At 34.8% G+C, this 18,443-nt stretch overlaps 1 protein-coding gene across 1 annotated transcript; it reads right to left on the bottom strand.

The window, feature by feature from the left end:
* Positions 1-14,841: 14,841 nt before the first annotated feature.
* Positions 14,842-15,249, bottom strand: LOC124248412 (40S ribosomal protein SA-like). The gene has a single exon (XM_046678344.1). It carries the CDS (start codon positions 15,247-15,249, stop codon positions 14,842-14,844), a length of 408 nt encoding a protein of 135 aa, XP_046534300.1.
* Between the last annotated feature and the right edge of the window lie 3,194 nt (positions 15,250-18,443).

Here is an 18,443-nt window from a genome sequence, read left to right on the forward strand (position 1 = left end):
GTGGTGGTGAAATGATGCATTTTATATTTAAAAAGCCAGAACGATTAAAAACACAAGAGCAATTAAGCACGTTAATATTCTCACACATTTTTTACTTAGTGTAATATAACAACCTATAAGCAATTTTTATAGTATGCGTTATTTTCTGTGTAACTCCAATAAGAAATAATTTGTGTTACGTGACACCTCAAGCAAAGTGATGGCTTTTAAAATACAGCCAACAATCAAATCGTCTAGTTTAAAGCTACTGGGGTTGGGAGTTTCCAGGAACAGCTTATTAGAATCTCTTGGATGAAATAGGATGTTGAAGTGGCAAGAACATCAAGCTAGAATCAGGACTTAGGGTTTAGGCTTATCCCTGTTATTAACTTTAAACGATACTTTCAATTTTGGAGACTTCAATTTCTTTATCTGTAATCTAAGGAGACTGGGTGAGGCCTTTTCATCTGTAAAATTCAATGAATTTGAAATTTTACTTTTGTAGTTTGAATATAATAATTATTTATATAGTAACTATATGCGTATTGAATGTGTATATGTACACAGAATAATTATATTACACATATTCTATAAACTGGATATATACATATATAGAATCAATGTATAAAAATTATGCATATTGTATATAATATATAAATATGCAACATAAAATATATATTGTAGACAATATATTTGTACACATATATGTGTTTGTATACACAGAAATACGTACATGTGTATACATACAAAATATAAGGTAATACATAATCCATAGGTAATAAAAATATTCAGTCAATAAGCATTTGTTTATAGTATTACTAAGTTAAAAACTTAGAAAACAAGATTTGATAAATAAATATAGATATGGAAACATAGATAAGCAGATCAATAAACATTTTATATGTATTTTATAAATATTACATATATATATATATAGACAGAAAGAGAGAAATATAGCAACCCCGTAGGGAGTATTATTGCGTCCCATTTATATGGGAGATGGATGGTAAATGAGGTACAGATTGGTTTAGGAACTTGCCCAACATCACTCAGTGAATAGTGAATTTGTCCATCTTTTTAACCACTCTAGTGTTCTTCTCAATAATTAGTGAATATCAGAAGTTCACTTAAAAAAAGCTATCGTAGGTAATACACTGAAGCACCTTATAAATACTTGACTAAGGTGAGAAGGGAGTTGGGAACGTGGTATTAAGGATAGAGAGAGTGATGCGGTGTAGAAAGAGAAGCTTGTCAGTCATCTGCAGAGAGTTTCATGTTTGGCACCTTGACACCCCTAAGACCTTCAGCCTGAAGCGCTCCCCCATCGAGCTCTGCACATCTGGTGAACAGAGCCTGTGTTCATCAGCTAGGTCTACTACAGAGCCTGACACTTAGTAGGTTTTCAATAATTGGAATATGTATAGATATGGCTTTAGGTAAGCATAAGCAACATAGATAGGGGCTGGCCCAGTGTGCAGCGGTTAAGTTCGCACGTTCCACTTCTCGGCTTCTCGGTTCACTGGTTTGGATCCCGGGTGCGGACATGGCACCGCTTGGCAAAAGCTGTGCTGTGGTAGGCATCCCACGTATAAAGTGGAGGAAGATGGGCACGGATGTTAGCTCAGGACCAGGCTTCCTCAGCAAAAGGAGGAGCCCACAGTAGAAAATATATTTTACACCTTGGCACAATACACACATGCTCACGACGGATACAAAATTCCATGAAACCCATGCTACATGTGATATTCTCTGATTTTTTCTATTATATCCTGCTTCTTTTCTTTCCTCTTCTCAAATCCCAGTAAAAACTGCAGTTGCAAAAAGAGACTATTTTAAGCAATTAGATCACAAGATTTTTTTCCACAGCTACAAGAAGGCAAATACTTGAACAAACGGGGTTGTTAGAAAATTTATCCAAGGTGAAATGGACAGCTGGCGTCAATAGATTTATTCAAAATTCTACTCAACATCAAATTTAAGGAAAACCTTTCAGAAGTACAGCACTGTATATTCAGGAATTTTGTCTTAGTCATACTTGTGCCAATATAACAGAAGAAAACATAAACGAACTTGGAGAATTAACAACAGAAATGTAACAAATATTATTTGATGTGTGGCTACAAGTTTATGTTTTTATTGTCATCATATTAATGATCGATTCTTAAATTAAATTTTCAAAACTGTCCCTCAACTAGCAAAACGATTACCAATTTTTAAAAATTCTTCCCTTAACTAGAGGAAGAAATAAGTATTTAATTTTTATGCATACAGTTATACATAATCATACATAAAATGCATATTAAATTTCTCTATGTATAAAGTACATACTTATTTAAATATATATTATACATAATCACATACATGGTTTTACATGTGTATATGTATGCGTATCTTCTAAAATACTATTTGCACAAAGTAATATCATTTCCAATTATTGTATATAAACAAATGAAAATATATTTGTGATCTTTTGCAGCAATATGCTATTATAGAAAAACAATCTCAAATTCTTAGTGGCTTACAACAAGAAGTATTCATTTCTAGGTCAAATTACACGCTTTTACAGGTAGTTTTGGGTCTCTTTTGTGTGACTTCTTCCTTCCAGGCGACATCTGAGACATGCTGGCTTATGGCAAGAGGGAGAGTAGTGATGAAGGAAAATCATAATGAATCTTAATGCTTTAGTTTCAGAAGAGGCATCCGTCATTTCCACTCATTCCATTGACCGAAGGAAGTCACATGTCCAATGTATACATATTTTTTTAAGGGCTAGGCAATCCATAAACTAACAGTCTACTGGTGACAGCAACATCAATGGTTGGAATATTTCATTCCTCTCACGGGTAGGGTATCGGCAACAAGGCAGTAGGAGGGCATGTGAAGTCTTTTCCCAAGAAGGCACAACAACAAATATTTACATAATATTACACTCTACTTGGGCAAGAATCAAATTTCTGGGGATCGACAAGAGGTTGAATTATATTCAGAATTCTTACTAGCAAACATTAGATAGATAGCAGAGTAGATCTGAATCCAATCAAAAACACAGATTTATAAAGCTTTCATGATTAAATCTTAGAATAAGACATTTTGAATTGCATTGTGTATAATTCATATTGAAAACTTAGAATTCTCAAGATTTCAGGTGATATTTCTAATCTTTATGGTTTGAATAAGAGAAGTGTAAATTTTACTTAAGTACTGATCTATATTATAAATATTATTTGTGGAAAATTTGCTCAATTTTCCCAGAGCATGTATGATACATGGGCATTGCTCAAAAATGTTTGATGGGTCATCAGTTCATAATTCTGTTCAACAAGAATATAATGAAAGACTTTTATATGTGAAGAACCAGTCTATATATTGTGAGGGATACAAAGGAGGAAAATATGATTCTGGGTTTCCTTCACCTATGGAAGTGGTATGGAGATTATCTTGATGATAATCATGCCAAAATGTGTGTATGTATGTTGTTAGACTGTTTATTGGAGGAAATGGAAAATAAAAGTCCACTTTCCTACCTTAAAGAAAATTACATCTCCCTAGAACATATACAGATAAGAGACTAGAAATAGTAAACCTGGAAATAAAAGTCATGCAAGGGAACATTCAGAAGAAAAGTCAAATCCAGAAGATTCCTTTAAATGATTTATTGTTGGTAGTGTTGTATTGATTCTTCTTAACATGACTAGTTATTGAGATATGTTGTTGTATTATAAATAAAACAAACAAAAATGTAGCCAATTAAGTTCTGAGCACTGACAGAGAGGCGGGTACTTAATTTAGGAGAGAAGCTTGATCAACTACAAAATTTTCTTGTCTGGTAGAAACTGAAATATTAATGCTTTTATGTTGTAGGTAAAAATTAGCCCTGTGGAGCCAATGAAAATTAATAAATATGAAAAATTTTGTCAGACATGGGAGTATAAGACCACACAGAGAATCAAATGTAATATGACAAGTCGGATTCCTGTGGAAGATAAGGAATGACTTTCATTTTCATTTTATTCCTTTGAAAAACTGATCCTTGCGAGTTCCTGGAAATTTTTGGTTTCTGTAAGCATGATGATAGATGCTTTTGTAGAATCATGCCCTGTTTATAATAAATAAAAGGTGATGTTCAATAATATATATTCAGTATATATTCAGTAATATAAATAAAAATCATGGTCAACATAAAACTAATTCGATACATACCAGTATAGAATTCTATGCTCTGTTCAATAATGTAAATTGGATAGAACTTTAGTTAGTGTCTCCCAACCCCCAAAACAACTGTTGATCCACACAGATTTTGGTTACACATCATTGGCTATTATAAATGTCAATTCTGGGCCTTGGAATAGCATTACATCTTTTGGAGGGTTTTCCTCTGTAGGCAATGAGTGTTCCACTGTTGGTAATATTGAGGTAGAAAAAAATGGGTCTTAAACTTGAGCATGGGAAGAACTATCTCCATATTCTTAAAACAATAGATTTATTTATGGACTCTATTGTGTGTGGAGGCCAAAAGATTCTCGTGGTGGGCTGAGCTGAATCCCTGACACATGGAATATTTCCAGGATCTAGATGAGTACCCTAAAGTTCAGGGGAGACTACTTCTAGAAAAAGTATTTCTCTTTACCTTTTACCTCTAATACCCAGAAGCTTCCATAAAGATTTTGTTTTAGCACCAGAGCCTCAACTTAACCATGCTTTGGAAATTTAAGAGAGAGTACTACATCGGCACAGTTTATTTTTTTAAAGAAGAGAGTCACTTGGAGAAACGTGCTATTAAAACAAATTTAAAACTAAAGAGCTCTTTGGTGGAATTATGAAGGGATTTCAAGAAGTTAAAGCAGAAAAACACAGTGGAATAATTAACTTCCAATCATCTATATGAATGTATGTTGAGAATTTTTGTAATTTAAAAATAAAAAGAAAAGTACACTTTTATACACTATAAGCTGTATACAAGGATATTATTAAGTTCAGTTTAATACGCCTGCTTGTGTCCCCACCCCCCCAACCACCGCCCCCCCCCCACCAAAAGTCATATGTTGAAACCTTAATCCTAATGTGATGGTATTTGAGGTGGGGGCCTTTGGGGGCTAACTGGTGGTGAGAGTGGAGCCCTCATGAATGGGATTAGTTCCCTTATAAGAAGAGTCCAGAGAGCCAGCCAGCTCTTTTGCTGCAGTCTGAAGAGGGCTCTCACGAGAATCCACTCATGATGGCACGCCCATCTTCAACTTTCAGCCTCCACAACTGTGAAAAATAAATTTCTGTTATTTATAAGCCACTCAGTCCGTGGTACTTTGTTCTAGTAGCCCAAATGGACTAAGCATCCCAGGCAGGTAGGGCTCTGGATGAAATTCTTGTTTGGGTGAGAACTTATCTACATCCACAGAGTTCCAAGACAGAGCTTTTAATGTGAAGCCATGAGGTCCTTTAAATTGGAAGAATAGGCAACATGAAGCAGCTGTTTGACACTCCTCTTTGGCTCTCTGTGGAACACTCTCGCTATGCAGCATCCGGTGAAGCTGGAGCTCCAGCTCTTCCCATGCTGCTCCCAAAACAACAATGCTTAACTCAGTGTCATGGGACCAGCTTACCGAATGGCATTCCTGTCTTTAGCATTGGCATGAATTATGCTCTCCTTGTACACAGAAAGTTGCCTGTTGTCAATTCTTTTCTAACAAATATTTGCATGTGTTTATTCCAGAGAGCCTAGGACTGAAGTTTATAGGCTGCAGTGAAATATTTTGAGCTCTGGTTTTGTTCTTAAAACATATAAAAATATTTTATCACATAATAAATTACTTAGAAGGCTATTTATTGCATCAATTTTCTTGGAAAATCTAATAGCTGGAAATATTTTCATACAAGAAAAAAATCTAAATCAAATGCATGTTTTCTATATTATCAATAGTAGGTAATTTTTTGAGAATTGCATAATTTTTAGCTTACAGAGTAAGAACCAAATCACCATTTTCAGAAGATATAAAAAGTTTATATCTAAATATCTATGTACTCAATCTTATCTACTTCTTTATTTCATCTTCCAAGTAATATACCACTCATCTGTTCCAAATAAGGGATCTTTTTATCTCCTGCTGTTTTAAAAATTTCTTCAAATGTCTATAATTTACTTTAAAGTTCATCTCTTGTAAATGTTTATAAGTGGCACAGGCCTATCTACAAACCTACGTCAGCTCATGTCAGTCAAGAATTCTTTATATTCAGTTAATTGGTGTCTCACTTCAAGGAAACCAATATCTAAAAATCTGGATTTACAAGACAAATAAATTAGGATGCAATTATTTTACTTATGCAAAAAATTGCCACTAAAACTAAAATCTGAAGATTTGAAATCTAAAAAGATTTAAAGATTTTTCTTTACTTTTGTGCTATTTCAATAGGTGACAAAAATTAACTATGTTTCTGGAATATATCTATTATGTAATTAATATTTTATAAAATTCTACTTTTATCAGACCTTCCCCATCTTTAGTTAAGCTTTACCTCAGTAGTAAGAGTTTTCTTATTTAAACATAAGTCAGATCGTCTTACACCCTACTCAAGGTCCCAGAAGATCTGATTCTTTTTCCGCTTCCCTGATTTTTCTCTTGGCATTTATCACTATTAATATAATATAATTGTACTAGTTTATCTTCCTTATGAACTGAATCCATCTCTAGAACATGAGTTCCAAGAAAGAATTTTATCTGTTTTGTTCAATGCTGCCTTCTCAATGCCTAGAAACAAATCCAATACATAGCAGGGTTTCAATAACCATTTGTTAAATGAATCGATGATTATATTGTTAACCTACAAAAACGGAAACTAGTTTAAGAGGAAAAGTGTTTATTTGGGATCAAAGAATTGCAATTCAAAGAGCATAGATTCATGTAGAAACCCAACTATTGTCCTGATTACAGGAGAGGAGCTCAGGGTTTTTACAGAAAAAAGGGGAGGATGAGGTGAATTGTATTAAGGAAGAGTTCATCGGTGCTAGATGAGGTAAGGCTAGGTTTATGCTTCATAGATTGGCTTGAGATTCAGTCATCAGGCAAAAGACTAGACTTCTTCACTGATTGGTTAGCAGTGGGGTCATCAACAAAGTCTGGTTCCACCAGTCATTACCAATGAGATATTCTTGTCCTTACTGTCTTCTTGGAATCTCGTTGGTTTGGTCTAGTTTGGAAGATAAAGAAAACAAGAGGAGCAAGGCAATTCCTCTGAAATGACTGCTCTGGCTCTATTTTAAGATGGCTCCACTCATGTCGTCTCTCACAATATTCTGTAGATGGCACAACCTTAAGCATGAAGGCTGTGCTGGTTATTCTTTGTCACCCATCTGTCACTCTTTTTGCTCCTCTCCCTCTGCTCTGAGCCTACAGAGGCTTGCCTTTCTGACCGCCTCACAGACACCCCATTGCCTACGGGCTTTTAGTTGGATTCAGCTAGTGGGAGGCACTGACAGGAAACTGAAGAGCAAGAAGAAGGAGTGAGAATTTTATTTATTTATTCCTCTTAATCCCTTCCTTTCTCACTGTAGGGATTCTGGGGTGCTACTGGGATGCGTTTTTTGAAGGCTAAAGCTCCTCCCCCTTAACTTTGGCTCTTTTAGTCTCTAGAACCTTGTTCCTCCTTTGCCCCTTCAGATCTGGTGGTGGTGATAACTTCCTGCAGTTAATAAACAGCTTCTTTATCATTTCTTGTGGATTCTTTGAAACTGCTCCCATTTCTGCTAAGAATCTCTTTGTTAAACTCTCTTTAAACTTGTTTAATTTCTCTTAAATCCTTTAGAAATTGCATCTTTTCCTGCCTGCACCCCGTCTGATAGAAGTTTATTGGAATATTGACAGTTACCATGAATAGCAAGAGAAAGTAAACGTAACATTGAATTAAGGAACAGTGTCAAATCAGATATCTCTATGTCAGGTATCAATGACTTAGACAAATTTAGAAAAGTGCTTAAATACTCTGAGACTCTATTCTCAGAATATTTAAGTTTCTCTATTATCAAATGGAGCTATTGGTTAAACACTTTTTAGACACTTTTGATTTTCTAATGCACATTAAACTAAATGGAGAAAAATATTATAACAAGATTGTATGAGTGCCGTTTGTCTCAACTTTGCTAGGTGATACAGAGACCCATTAACGTCTTGGGAAACGTTATCTCCAATTCTTCGCTGGAGTCTTGTGTCAGCATCATATTTCACTGTCTTTGCCATGTCTTCGTGGTAGGAGGAATGTGCTTTCCTACAGGTTGGCTTTGAGATTGGCCATGTTGCATATTTAGGCCAGTGAAATGCTCTTGGGCATGATGAGAAAAGAGATGTTGAATATGCCTGGGAAGGATGGCCTGCACTCTTGTGCTCCTGCAGTCTATCAGGAGAATAACACATCTCAGGTAGCCACTTGTCCAAGGAAAATGTGGAGACACATGGAACAGATCTGAATCCAAACAGAAACCTGAACCTAAAAGCAGCCAGCCTGCACCCTAAGGCAGACATATCTCACCTAATTTGCGGTTTTGTATGTGAAGAAAAATACATGCTTATTTTAAGCCATTGATATTTCAGATTGTTATGCAGCAAACACTTCCCAATGCATTATTTTCCCTCTTGTTCTAAATGTTATTAAATGGAAAATTAATACAAAGTTAAAATTAATTTCAAGAGAAAATTCTATATTTAAGTAAATTAGAGAAAACAGTAATGAAAGGAAAAGGTGAAACAAGGATTTCTGCATTTGACAACGAGCCAACCATTAACTGGTATTAGATTTTTTCCTTTTATCACAAACAGTTTAAAGATTGGAAAACATATATGAAACAATTGTTTCAAACATGGGACTACAAGCAGCACAAAACTGTGATTGATAAGAGAAAAAACATATTAGGTGAATGCTAAAAGTTTACCCTGACTTTCTGCCTGGGAGCACTTTCCAGATAATACTGCAAGGAGCAAGTAGAGGACAGTGTACTGCAATAAGGAGGCAGAGAAATGAATTTAGGAAGGCAGAGGTGGCTGGGATTTGTGGGCCAAAGTACCAGAAAAGAGGCAGGTATGCAGAGAAAGAGCTCCAGAAATAAGCATGTGTTTGCTAAAAAATTTAACTAAGTACCAATTTGCATATAAATAGGGTGAAATTCCACAAGTCAGGGAAAGAACAATTGTTAAGAAGCTACACACCAAAGAATCATTCCGTTCCACTGGGAACTGATGAGCTTTCCATTTGCCAAAGTCAAAGATCTCATTAAATATTTGAAGAAGTAAACAGTGGTCTCAAATGGTCACACCTTTGTAGTAGGACAAAATTATACTTAAAATAAAGGTACACTAGATCCATATTATCAAAGATTTTTTAAAAGGATATCAAAGAATCTGCTTAATCTTTAAGTAACGTAAATACCTGCTAAATAGACTTAGGCACTCTTTAAAAGAACACAACAAAATCCAAGCAATCAACAGCATGATATTCACCATATCTGACATTCAATAAAAAAATATTACTCATGTGAGGAAGTAACATATTAAGAGCAAAACCAGAAGTAAATGACTCAATATAAATAGTCCTAAAATTGAGAAAGAAGGTGAAATTTATAGACAGAGACCTTAAAATAGCTATCATAAATATGTTCAATGATTTAAAGAGAATCCTAAACATAATGAGGAGAGAAAAGGAAAAAAATAAAAGAACTAAAGGTAATTTATAGAATTAAAAACTACGGTGTCTGAAATAAAAATTTGCTAGACGTAATTAACTATAGATTGGATCATGGACAAGATCATTGAACTTGAGGACAAAGCAATAGAAACTATCCAAAATGAAGCACAGAGACAAAATAGATGGAAAATAATGAACAGAACCTCAGCGTAATTTAGGACAATTTTGTGCTATCTAACATTTATGGATTTAGTATCATATGGGTAGGAAAGGAAGGTGGAAACAAACAAACAGGCAGAGACAGAAAAAAACAAAAAAACAAGCTGAAGAGATGATGCCAGAAATCCTTCCAGTCTTAATGAAAATTACAAACCTATTGATACAAAAAGCTCAATGAACTGCAAGGAGTATAAACACAAAGAAAGCCACACCTAAGATCATCATGAAATTTAAAAAACTATAGTGTCAAAAAGAATATTTTAAAAACAGCTAGAGGGCAAAGACATCTCATATACTAAGGATAAGAATTCACAGACGTCTATACTGTAAGAAATTATACAGTCAGAAGACAATACGGAATATTTTTTAAAGCTCTGGAAAAACAGACAAACAAACAGTATCCCAACAGTTCCTTTTTCTCTGCTGCCAGATATTTTTTGCTTAGCTCAGGAATTTTCACCTATTCATGTACAGATTCACACTCAAAGACAGAAGGTAGCAGAATTCTCTCCCCAGGAAAAATATCTTTCAAAATAAACACTCTTGCAGGCAAAAACTAATATAAAAGGCTGAGAGGGTTTGTTGACAGAATTGTAATACAAGAAATGGTAAAGGAAGTGCTTTAGACAGAAAAAACGTAATACAACAGATGACTTTGAATCTATACCAATGGTTCTCAAAGTTTTTGATCTCAGGACATATTTGCATACATACAAAATCACTGAGGATATAAAAGAGTTTTTGTTTATGTAGAATATTATCTCATACCTGTTAGGATAGCAGTAATCAAAAACCCAAAAGCTGGTGTGCGGGTGAGGATGTGGAGAAATAGAGATTCTTGTGTACTGTTCTTGGCAATGTAAATTGGCCAGATGCTATGGAAAACAGCATTGAGGTTTCTCAAAAAGCCTGAAAATACAACTGATATGTGATCCAGGAATCCCACTTCTAGGTATATATTCAAAAGGAGTTAAATCAGGATCTCAAATGATATCTGCACTCCCATGTTCATTGTGGTGTTGCAGTAACCAGAATATAGAAACAACCTAAATGTCCATTGACGGATGACTGGATGAAGAAAATTTGGCATATACACACAATGGAATATTATTCAACCTTTAAAAAGGAGAAAATTCTGCCTTGTATGACAACATGGTTGACTCTGGAGAACATTACGCTAAGTGAGAGAAGCCAGACACAGAAGGATTCCACTGGCATGATTCCACTTATAAAAGGTATTTAGTATAGTCAAGCTCATAGAAACAGAGTGGAGAATGGTGGTTGCCAGACAATGGGGAGATGGGGAAATCAGGAGTTACTCTTCAACAAGTATAAAGTTTCAGTTGGGAAGATGAATGCGTTCTAGAGATCTGCCGTATAACATCGTACCTATACTTAACAATTCTGTACTGTGCACTTCAAAATTTGTTAGGAGGATAGATCTCAAGTTAGTGATCTTACCACAATTTAAAAAAAAAAGTTAGTACCTATTTAATTAACTGAAATTAATAAAAAATCCTCTATATTGCTATATCTTAATGTAAATAAATATTTAATTAAAAATAACTATATTCAAATCAAAACCATAAAGTGATATCTCCTCATGTCTAGAATGACTATTATCAAAATGACAAGAAACAGCAAACGTTGAGAGGATGTGGAGAAAAGGGAACCCTCATACACTGTTGGCGGGAATGTAAGTTGGTGCGGCCACTATGGAAAACAGTATGGAGGTTCCTCAAAAAACTAAAAATAGAGCACCATATGATCTAACAATTCCATTTCTTGGTATTTATGCAAAGAAAACAAAAACACAAACTCGAAAAGATATATGCACCCCCATGTTTATTGCAGCATTACTTACAATAGCCAAAGCATGGAAGCAACCTAAGTGCCCATGGATGGATGAATGGATAAAGAAGTCAGGGGCTGGGGGTGGGCAAAATGGGTGAGGGGGGTCAAAAGGTACAAACTTTCAGTTATAAAATAAATAAATGATGCAGATGTAATGTGCAACATGGTGACTATAGTTAATAATGCTGTATTTTATATTTGAAAGTTGCTAAGGTAGCAGATCTTAAAACTTGTCATTACAAGAAAAACAATTTTGTAACAATTATAGTGGCACATGTTAACTAGACTTATTGTGGTGATCATTTCCCAATATATACAAATATCAAATCACTGTGTTGCACACCTAAAACTAACATAGCATTGCATGTCAATTACACCTGAATAAAAAAATAACTACACACATAAAATAGTGAGGAAAAGAGTGGCAGCATTTTAGATTACAAAATTTCTGTAATGTTTGTGTAAATATAAGATAGTTGAATTCTTACATTTATTTCTGCATTAGGTCCATTATGTTTTTTATAGTTCAAATATATGAGGAAAATCTGATCTTAACACAGGCAGGTAATTTGAAAATTTAGGAGTATTTTGAAAGCCTTTTCAGATAATTATGGATATTTTTCTTTGATATAATATCGAAACTTGACAAGTGGTAGCTGCTTGCAGGTTAATTTCAATATGGAAGCTTGTTTCAATGTACTTTTTGCAATTTTTTACATTAAAATTCATTAGCCTATTTTGTACTTTGCATGCATTTTTTCCAGATAAATGGTTTTGTAACATCCTTCATTGATCATTTAATGATATATCGGTCCATAGAATTATGCAGCTCTTCCAAATATATACAAATCATATTCAAAATGTATTGTGTAGTTTATAACACAAGTAGACATTAAATATGTAAGAAATGTTGTCCAAAGCAAAGGATAGGAAGGGGAAAATTAATGTACATTTTTGTAAGATTCTACAATTTAAGGGTAGTGGTATAATGTTTTTCAAATTGGACTGTGAATAAGTATTGAAAACTTCATCTATAATTGTAGTTTTATTTATTTATCCTATCAGTTCTATCAATTTTTGCTTTATAGAAAATATATCTGTTAGGTACATATAAATTAAGATTGTTGTCTCCTCTTTAAAAATTGCCCCTCTGTCATTATAACATTTTCTTCTTTATACGTAATAATTTTTCTTGTCCTAAATTCTACCATGTCTAATACTAACGTGACTTCTCTGGGTAGCTTTTGTATAGTGTTTGCATAATGTATCTTTTTTATCCTTTTATATTTAAATGATGTACTCATTTTAAAAGTAATTTTCCAGTAGAAAACTTAAGTTTAGTCTTTTATCCCCATTATGACAATTTCTGCCTTGCTCCCTCGGTTTAAACCGTTTATGCATAATACTGTTATCACCATGATTCAGTTTAAATACACCATCTGCTCTTCATTTTCTATTTTTATTTTTGTTATTTGCTCTTTTCCTGCCTTTATTTGGATTAATTTCATACTTTTTAGTATGCGGTTTTACTGCTACCATTGGCTTAGTAATTATCTTTGTTTTTTTCTTTTTGTCATTGCTGTAGGGTTTACAAAATGCATCTTGTTTAAAGAAACACAGCTTATAATTTCAAATGAATATAATATAATCAAAGACTAATAGTAATATCAAAGTTTGATTGTAAATAATTCGAAAAGTTTCACTTATAATTCATCCTTATTTGCACTGCATTACTTTTGAGAAAGTTTTATCAACTATTCTTGTATTCTTACTTACCTTAGGAAATTATGGAAACCTTGAAGTGCATATTTTCACAAATTTCCAATTAGTGCACCAATAAATACTCATTACACTTAAATAATTGTATTAATATATGGATTTATTTTAATACTTCTATTTTCTGTTGAATTATTTTTTTTAATTGCATGTTTTTTGATAGGTCTATTCCAAACAAAATTTATTTTACTCTAAGCAAAAACCTACAAAATTATGCAGTAAATTTCTGACAATTGTTTCTGGGGCTGACAATGAAGTAATGTTTGTAGCAAATGTCAAAAACTATTTTGGATATGAACTCAAGAGACGGATCAAGCCTGTGTGAGTTCAGACAAAAGCTGTGCTCGTATTTGTACATTTGAAAGGTGTAAGAGCTAGTGATTAGAGACTGGGAGACTAAGAATAACCCAACCTGAATTAAACTGGAACATGGTGACATGAACAGCACAGAATTAGAAGGCAGAATGAATGCTACACAAAGACTTTCCAGCATTGTCAAGGAAGTCACTGAAACATTCTCTCTGTGGGGCATTGGTAGCAATAGCTAGCCTTGTACTAATGCAACAACAATGCATAAAAGCCGTAAAGAAAGAACAAAAGGTGCAACTTACCAGAAGATATATGCTCAGTATGTAAAACCCAAGGATAAATATGGCCCTGACGACATGCTTCAAAATGTGGCATGTCAATCTGTGAATAGGGAAAAAGAGCAAATAATTCAGAAAGCATTTCCTTTACACAGATAAAACGAAGTCACAAGAAAAAGAACTTCTTTCACTACTATTTCCATATGGAATACTGTGGAATGAATGTAGAAAATAGAAAGCTTTTACAATTTATATGTTAATATGAGGTATACCTCCAGCTACTTAGGTCTTTATATTTTTAAAGAGATTCATTTTTGTATAGAACTGTGAGATATCATACATGAACTAATAGTAAGATAGATCCCTTTCTTTAAATGTGGAGAAAACAAAATAAAAAGTAGCTAAGATAATAAGAATTAAATTATTTACACAAATGTTGAGTATTTTCTATGAAGTGGATATAACCATTAGTGACTTTATTCATTATCTGAGAAAATTTCTCACTAATCTAGGCAAATGAAAAGTGGAAGCCCACTGGCACGTGGTGACTGAAGCTGGTTTCTAATGTGGTTGAATTCACTGCATGCATTATGAGAATCACCTGAGTGGTGTGTTTGTTTTCCTTTCCTTTTAGAAACTGTTTCTTTTCCATTACCCTTATTTCCATTTCTGTGTTAGAGTCTATGGAAGAATGGCTTAAGACCACTCATTGGTTGTTCCTACCCATTCAGTGGCCTGAGCAGTGGGAGCTGCAGGCCACTCTTCAGTCTTCAGTAGGGAATTGCTGGATAGGCAGAGAGGGTACCTTGAGTTGAGTAGCAGTCAATTCAGGAGCTGGTGCAATCCATTCACCCTGAAAGTCGTCCTTGGTCATAGCCTTTTCAATAGTGGCCTGGTCTTCCTTTTTAATGTCTTCAGCATCTCTGGAGAAGTAGAGATCAGGCATGACGTGCCACGGGTGTTTACAGGAGATGGTGCTACGCATGTGCAGAATGCCCTGGGCCAGCGTCCCCCACACCAGCCCCAATGAGTGAGCTCCCTTGTTGTTGCATGGGATGACAATGTTCACAGAATGCAGAGGACAGTCTGTGTTACACAGACGAGTGGTTTGCAGGTTAACATAAGACACTTTTGTGAGAGATTCGTGGTCAGCCCTGGGATCAGTAATCATTGGAAGTCTCAGCTACATGAAGGCTGCCTGGATCTGGTTAATGAATTTTCCAGGAATGAAGCCACCAGCAATAGGAGTGGCTTCAGTGGGGGCAGCAAACTTCAGCACAGCTCACTGGCCAGTATACCTGGAGGCTATGACACTGACATCAGCCAGGTTTTTGATGGCGACAATGGCATGAGCTGACAGCAGCAACTGTCTCTGTAAAAGACAAGCTACACAGATACCTATAATGCACATAACAAAAAAAGTATTGATATCAAGAATGTAACAGGAAGTACTAGACAACAAATAGAAAACAACCCAATTACAAAAACAGATGCATGGGGTGCCTTCATGCTATGTATTTTAACATTGTCCGATGAAAGTGAGGCATTAAAAAATGTTTGTGTCAAAGGTTGAAACAATGTTTTTCCTGTCTTTCATCTGCTTTTGTCTGAAAGTTTGGTATATACTCAAAGGAATAAGTTTTTTACAACATAGGGATTTCTCTTTTATTCTGGCTTTACTCTGTTCCTCCCTTAAGGACAGAAAGGGTTGCAGTCCAATGTAATTTATTACATTGCATTTCATTTTTAAAATTTTATTTATTTATTTTTGCCCTGCTATATTTATAAGCTAGGCTAAAAATGAGCTAAATATGAATAACCTCTCATTTCCTATCACAGTGTTAGCAGAGACTCCACCCTTAACGCTAAGACCCACCTATTTCTTTCTTTCATGAGTTACTATAATTTTGTTAGTTGTTAAACAAAGCTTTGATGCCAACAACTTTCCCATTTTTCCTATAGCATTTCCAGGGTTGGGGGAAGGGCCATTTATAAATATATTTGAAAAAAATATGAATAATTTAATAAGAATAGAAATGACTAAGAAGTTTACATGCAAATTAACATAATGATTCATAAATTCATACATAATTAAATAAATGCAAGTCAAAACAGCATTATACAATTTAGCAAACATTGAAAATATTAATAATCTCTAGTTCAACCTTCATAAAAGAAAATTATCAGAATAATTAAATATGTGAAAATAAAAATTTTACATATTTCCTGACCCATCAGTTCCATAGCTCAAATGTCCTCTACTCATAATAATCACAGAAATATACAAGATATATTTATTTCAGCAAAGTTGTTATTAGCCAAAAACTTTAAACAACCTAATTATTCTATAAAATATTCTACATGAATATTCTATGCAACAATTGCAAAATTAGTTAGGAAATTATAAAAACAAGACAAAATATTTCAGTGAAATAAGGAATATATTATTATGTCCTGTTATAAGTCATTTTGCCAAAGATATTCAGAGCTAGGATAAGGAACCAGGTTTGGAATGATAAATAAATGATAAGAAATAGGATGTTGGAGTATGTGAGGAAGCCATTTGGTGTAAAACTAATTCAGCCTGAACTCAGCCATTGAGCATGCATTGTATATATGCTTTAAGTATTTACTACGTCCCAAAGACAAGAACGATGCCCTTAAAGATAAGGATGTAACTTCCCCTACATTGGGATTTCCTTAAGGATAAGCATCTCCCCGCAAACTAAACACTGATTGCTAACCTGCTGTTCTTGCCCTGTGATCACACACCTTGAGACTAGTGACCCACTGTGTTCATTGAATTGCTGTACCAGCAAAGCAGTCTCTTGACTATTGGAAGAGGAATCTTCTAATCATATGTGATACATGCTCCTCCATGGTATATAACCACTCCGTACACCCCTACTTCTTTGGAGTGCTCCATTTCTTTGTGAAAGGACTCTCCCAGGCTATATGGTCCTCAGATTTGGCTCATAATAAACTCACCCCAATTTTGATTTATAAATTGTTTATAGATTATTTGCATCAACAGGAGGGTAATATATTCAATATTTCTTCACTTATTCACTCTTACAAGATTAAGATTTTATTTATTAATTCGTTCATATTGTTACCAGAACATTGGGTTCTTATTGTCCCTCAGGATAAAAAGAAGGAGAGACAACAAACAGGAGTATAAAAGTAAAAGTTTATTAACTTGTGCACAGGAGTGGCATGAGGGAGTCTGTGCAAAAAGGAAAGGGTGAGTGACTGGCTCATAAGGAGCAGGATTGTGGGGCTTTTGTTAGGCAAAGGTTGAGGAAGAGGTCCTTGTCATGGCATGTGGTGGGAGGGGGCTTGTGCTTGTACCTGCACTGTCACATAGCATGCCACTACATGCAATGCATGTATCACTAGCATGCTAGCTCTCCACCCCTGGGTGTGATTTTTACTATGCTAATAGGGCTAGGGTCACCTTCAGTGGACTCCTGCATGCCAGGGTTCATGTGTAAGCCCAGGAAAGTCCAGAAGCTGCAGAATGTGGGTCTCGGTGGCCTCTATCTAATTCTCCTAGCTTGACGATTGGTTAGGGGCCTTATCTTGTTAGGCCAGGGGCTTACACATGGCCCTGTGTCATTAGGCTGGTTCCTGTCTCAATATCATCTTCTATTTACTCTTTTAATGGATATGTATTGTAGGGGAGGTAAAACAATTTCCCCTCTGCTATTATAGGTTCTTGGCTGAGACTCCCATGTAATAAAAGACAGTTTAACAGGAGGAAAACAAACAGAGGTTTAATAACACATACACTGCCTGTATACATGGGAGAGACCCAGGAAAACAGAGTAACTCCCCAAACGGCCCAAGTCATCACCTTAAATAACATCCCCAGCTAAAGACAAAAGAAGAGGTTGGGAGTGGGAGTCCGTTGTGGGTGGTTACCAGGAAAAGCGCAGTAAACAAGGTTAAGATTGTTATGCAGATTTAGGTCATTGCTTTTCCATTGATAGGAGTTTCTAGAGTTCCAGTCATCCTTCTCTTCCTGGTAGAGAGTGGGAGACACCCTTACAAATGGAGATTTCCCTAATAGATATGAATATATCTTACAAAAATGTAACTTCTACTCAGTATTTATAGCTTTAATTATGTCTGCTATTTCTTAAAAATAATCAGTCTAAAATAATTATTATGCCAAAGAGATACCTTTTGGGGTAGCAATTTCTGCTCCCCTTCAGTATTTCAGACACTAAGCTAGATACTCCTCATAAAAAAGAAATTCATCTTTTTATCTATTTTAACTGCTCTTTTTTGTAGAGCCTCAGCTAGTACAATTGGTACTGATATGCAAAACAAAGAACAAAAAGTAACCTTCTCTTGAAGTAT

The sequence above is a fragment of the Equus quagga genome, chromosome 12 (assembly GCF_021613505.1).
Source record: "Equus quagga isolate Etosha38 chromosome 12, UCLA_HA_Equagga_1.0, whole genome shotgun sequence".
Classification (NCBI taxonomy): Eukaryota; Metazoa; Chordata; class Mammalia; order Perissodactyla; family Equidae; genus Equus; species Equus quagga.

What these genes read in the sequence shown, in the direction of transcription:
- LOC124248412 (XM_046678344.1), bottom strand. Translation starts at nt 15,249, where the DNA reads ATGATTACTGATCCCAGGGCTGACCACGAATCTCTCACAAAAGTGTCT.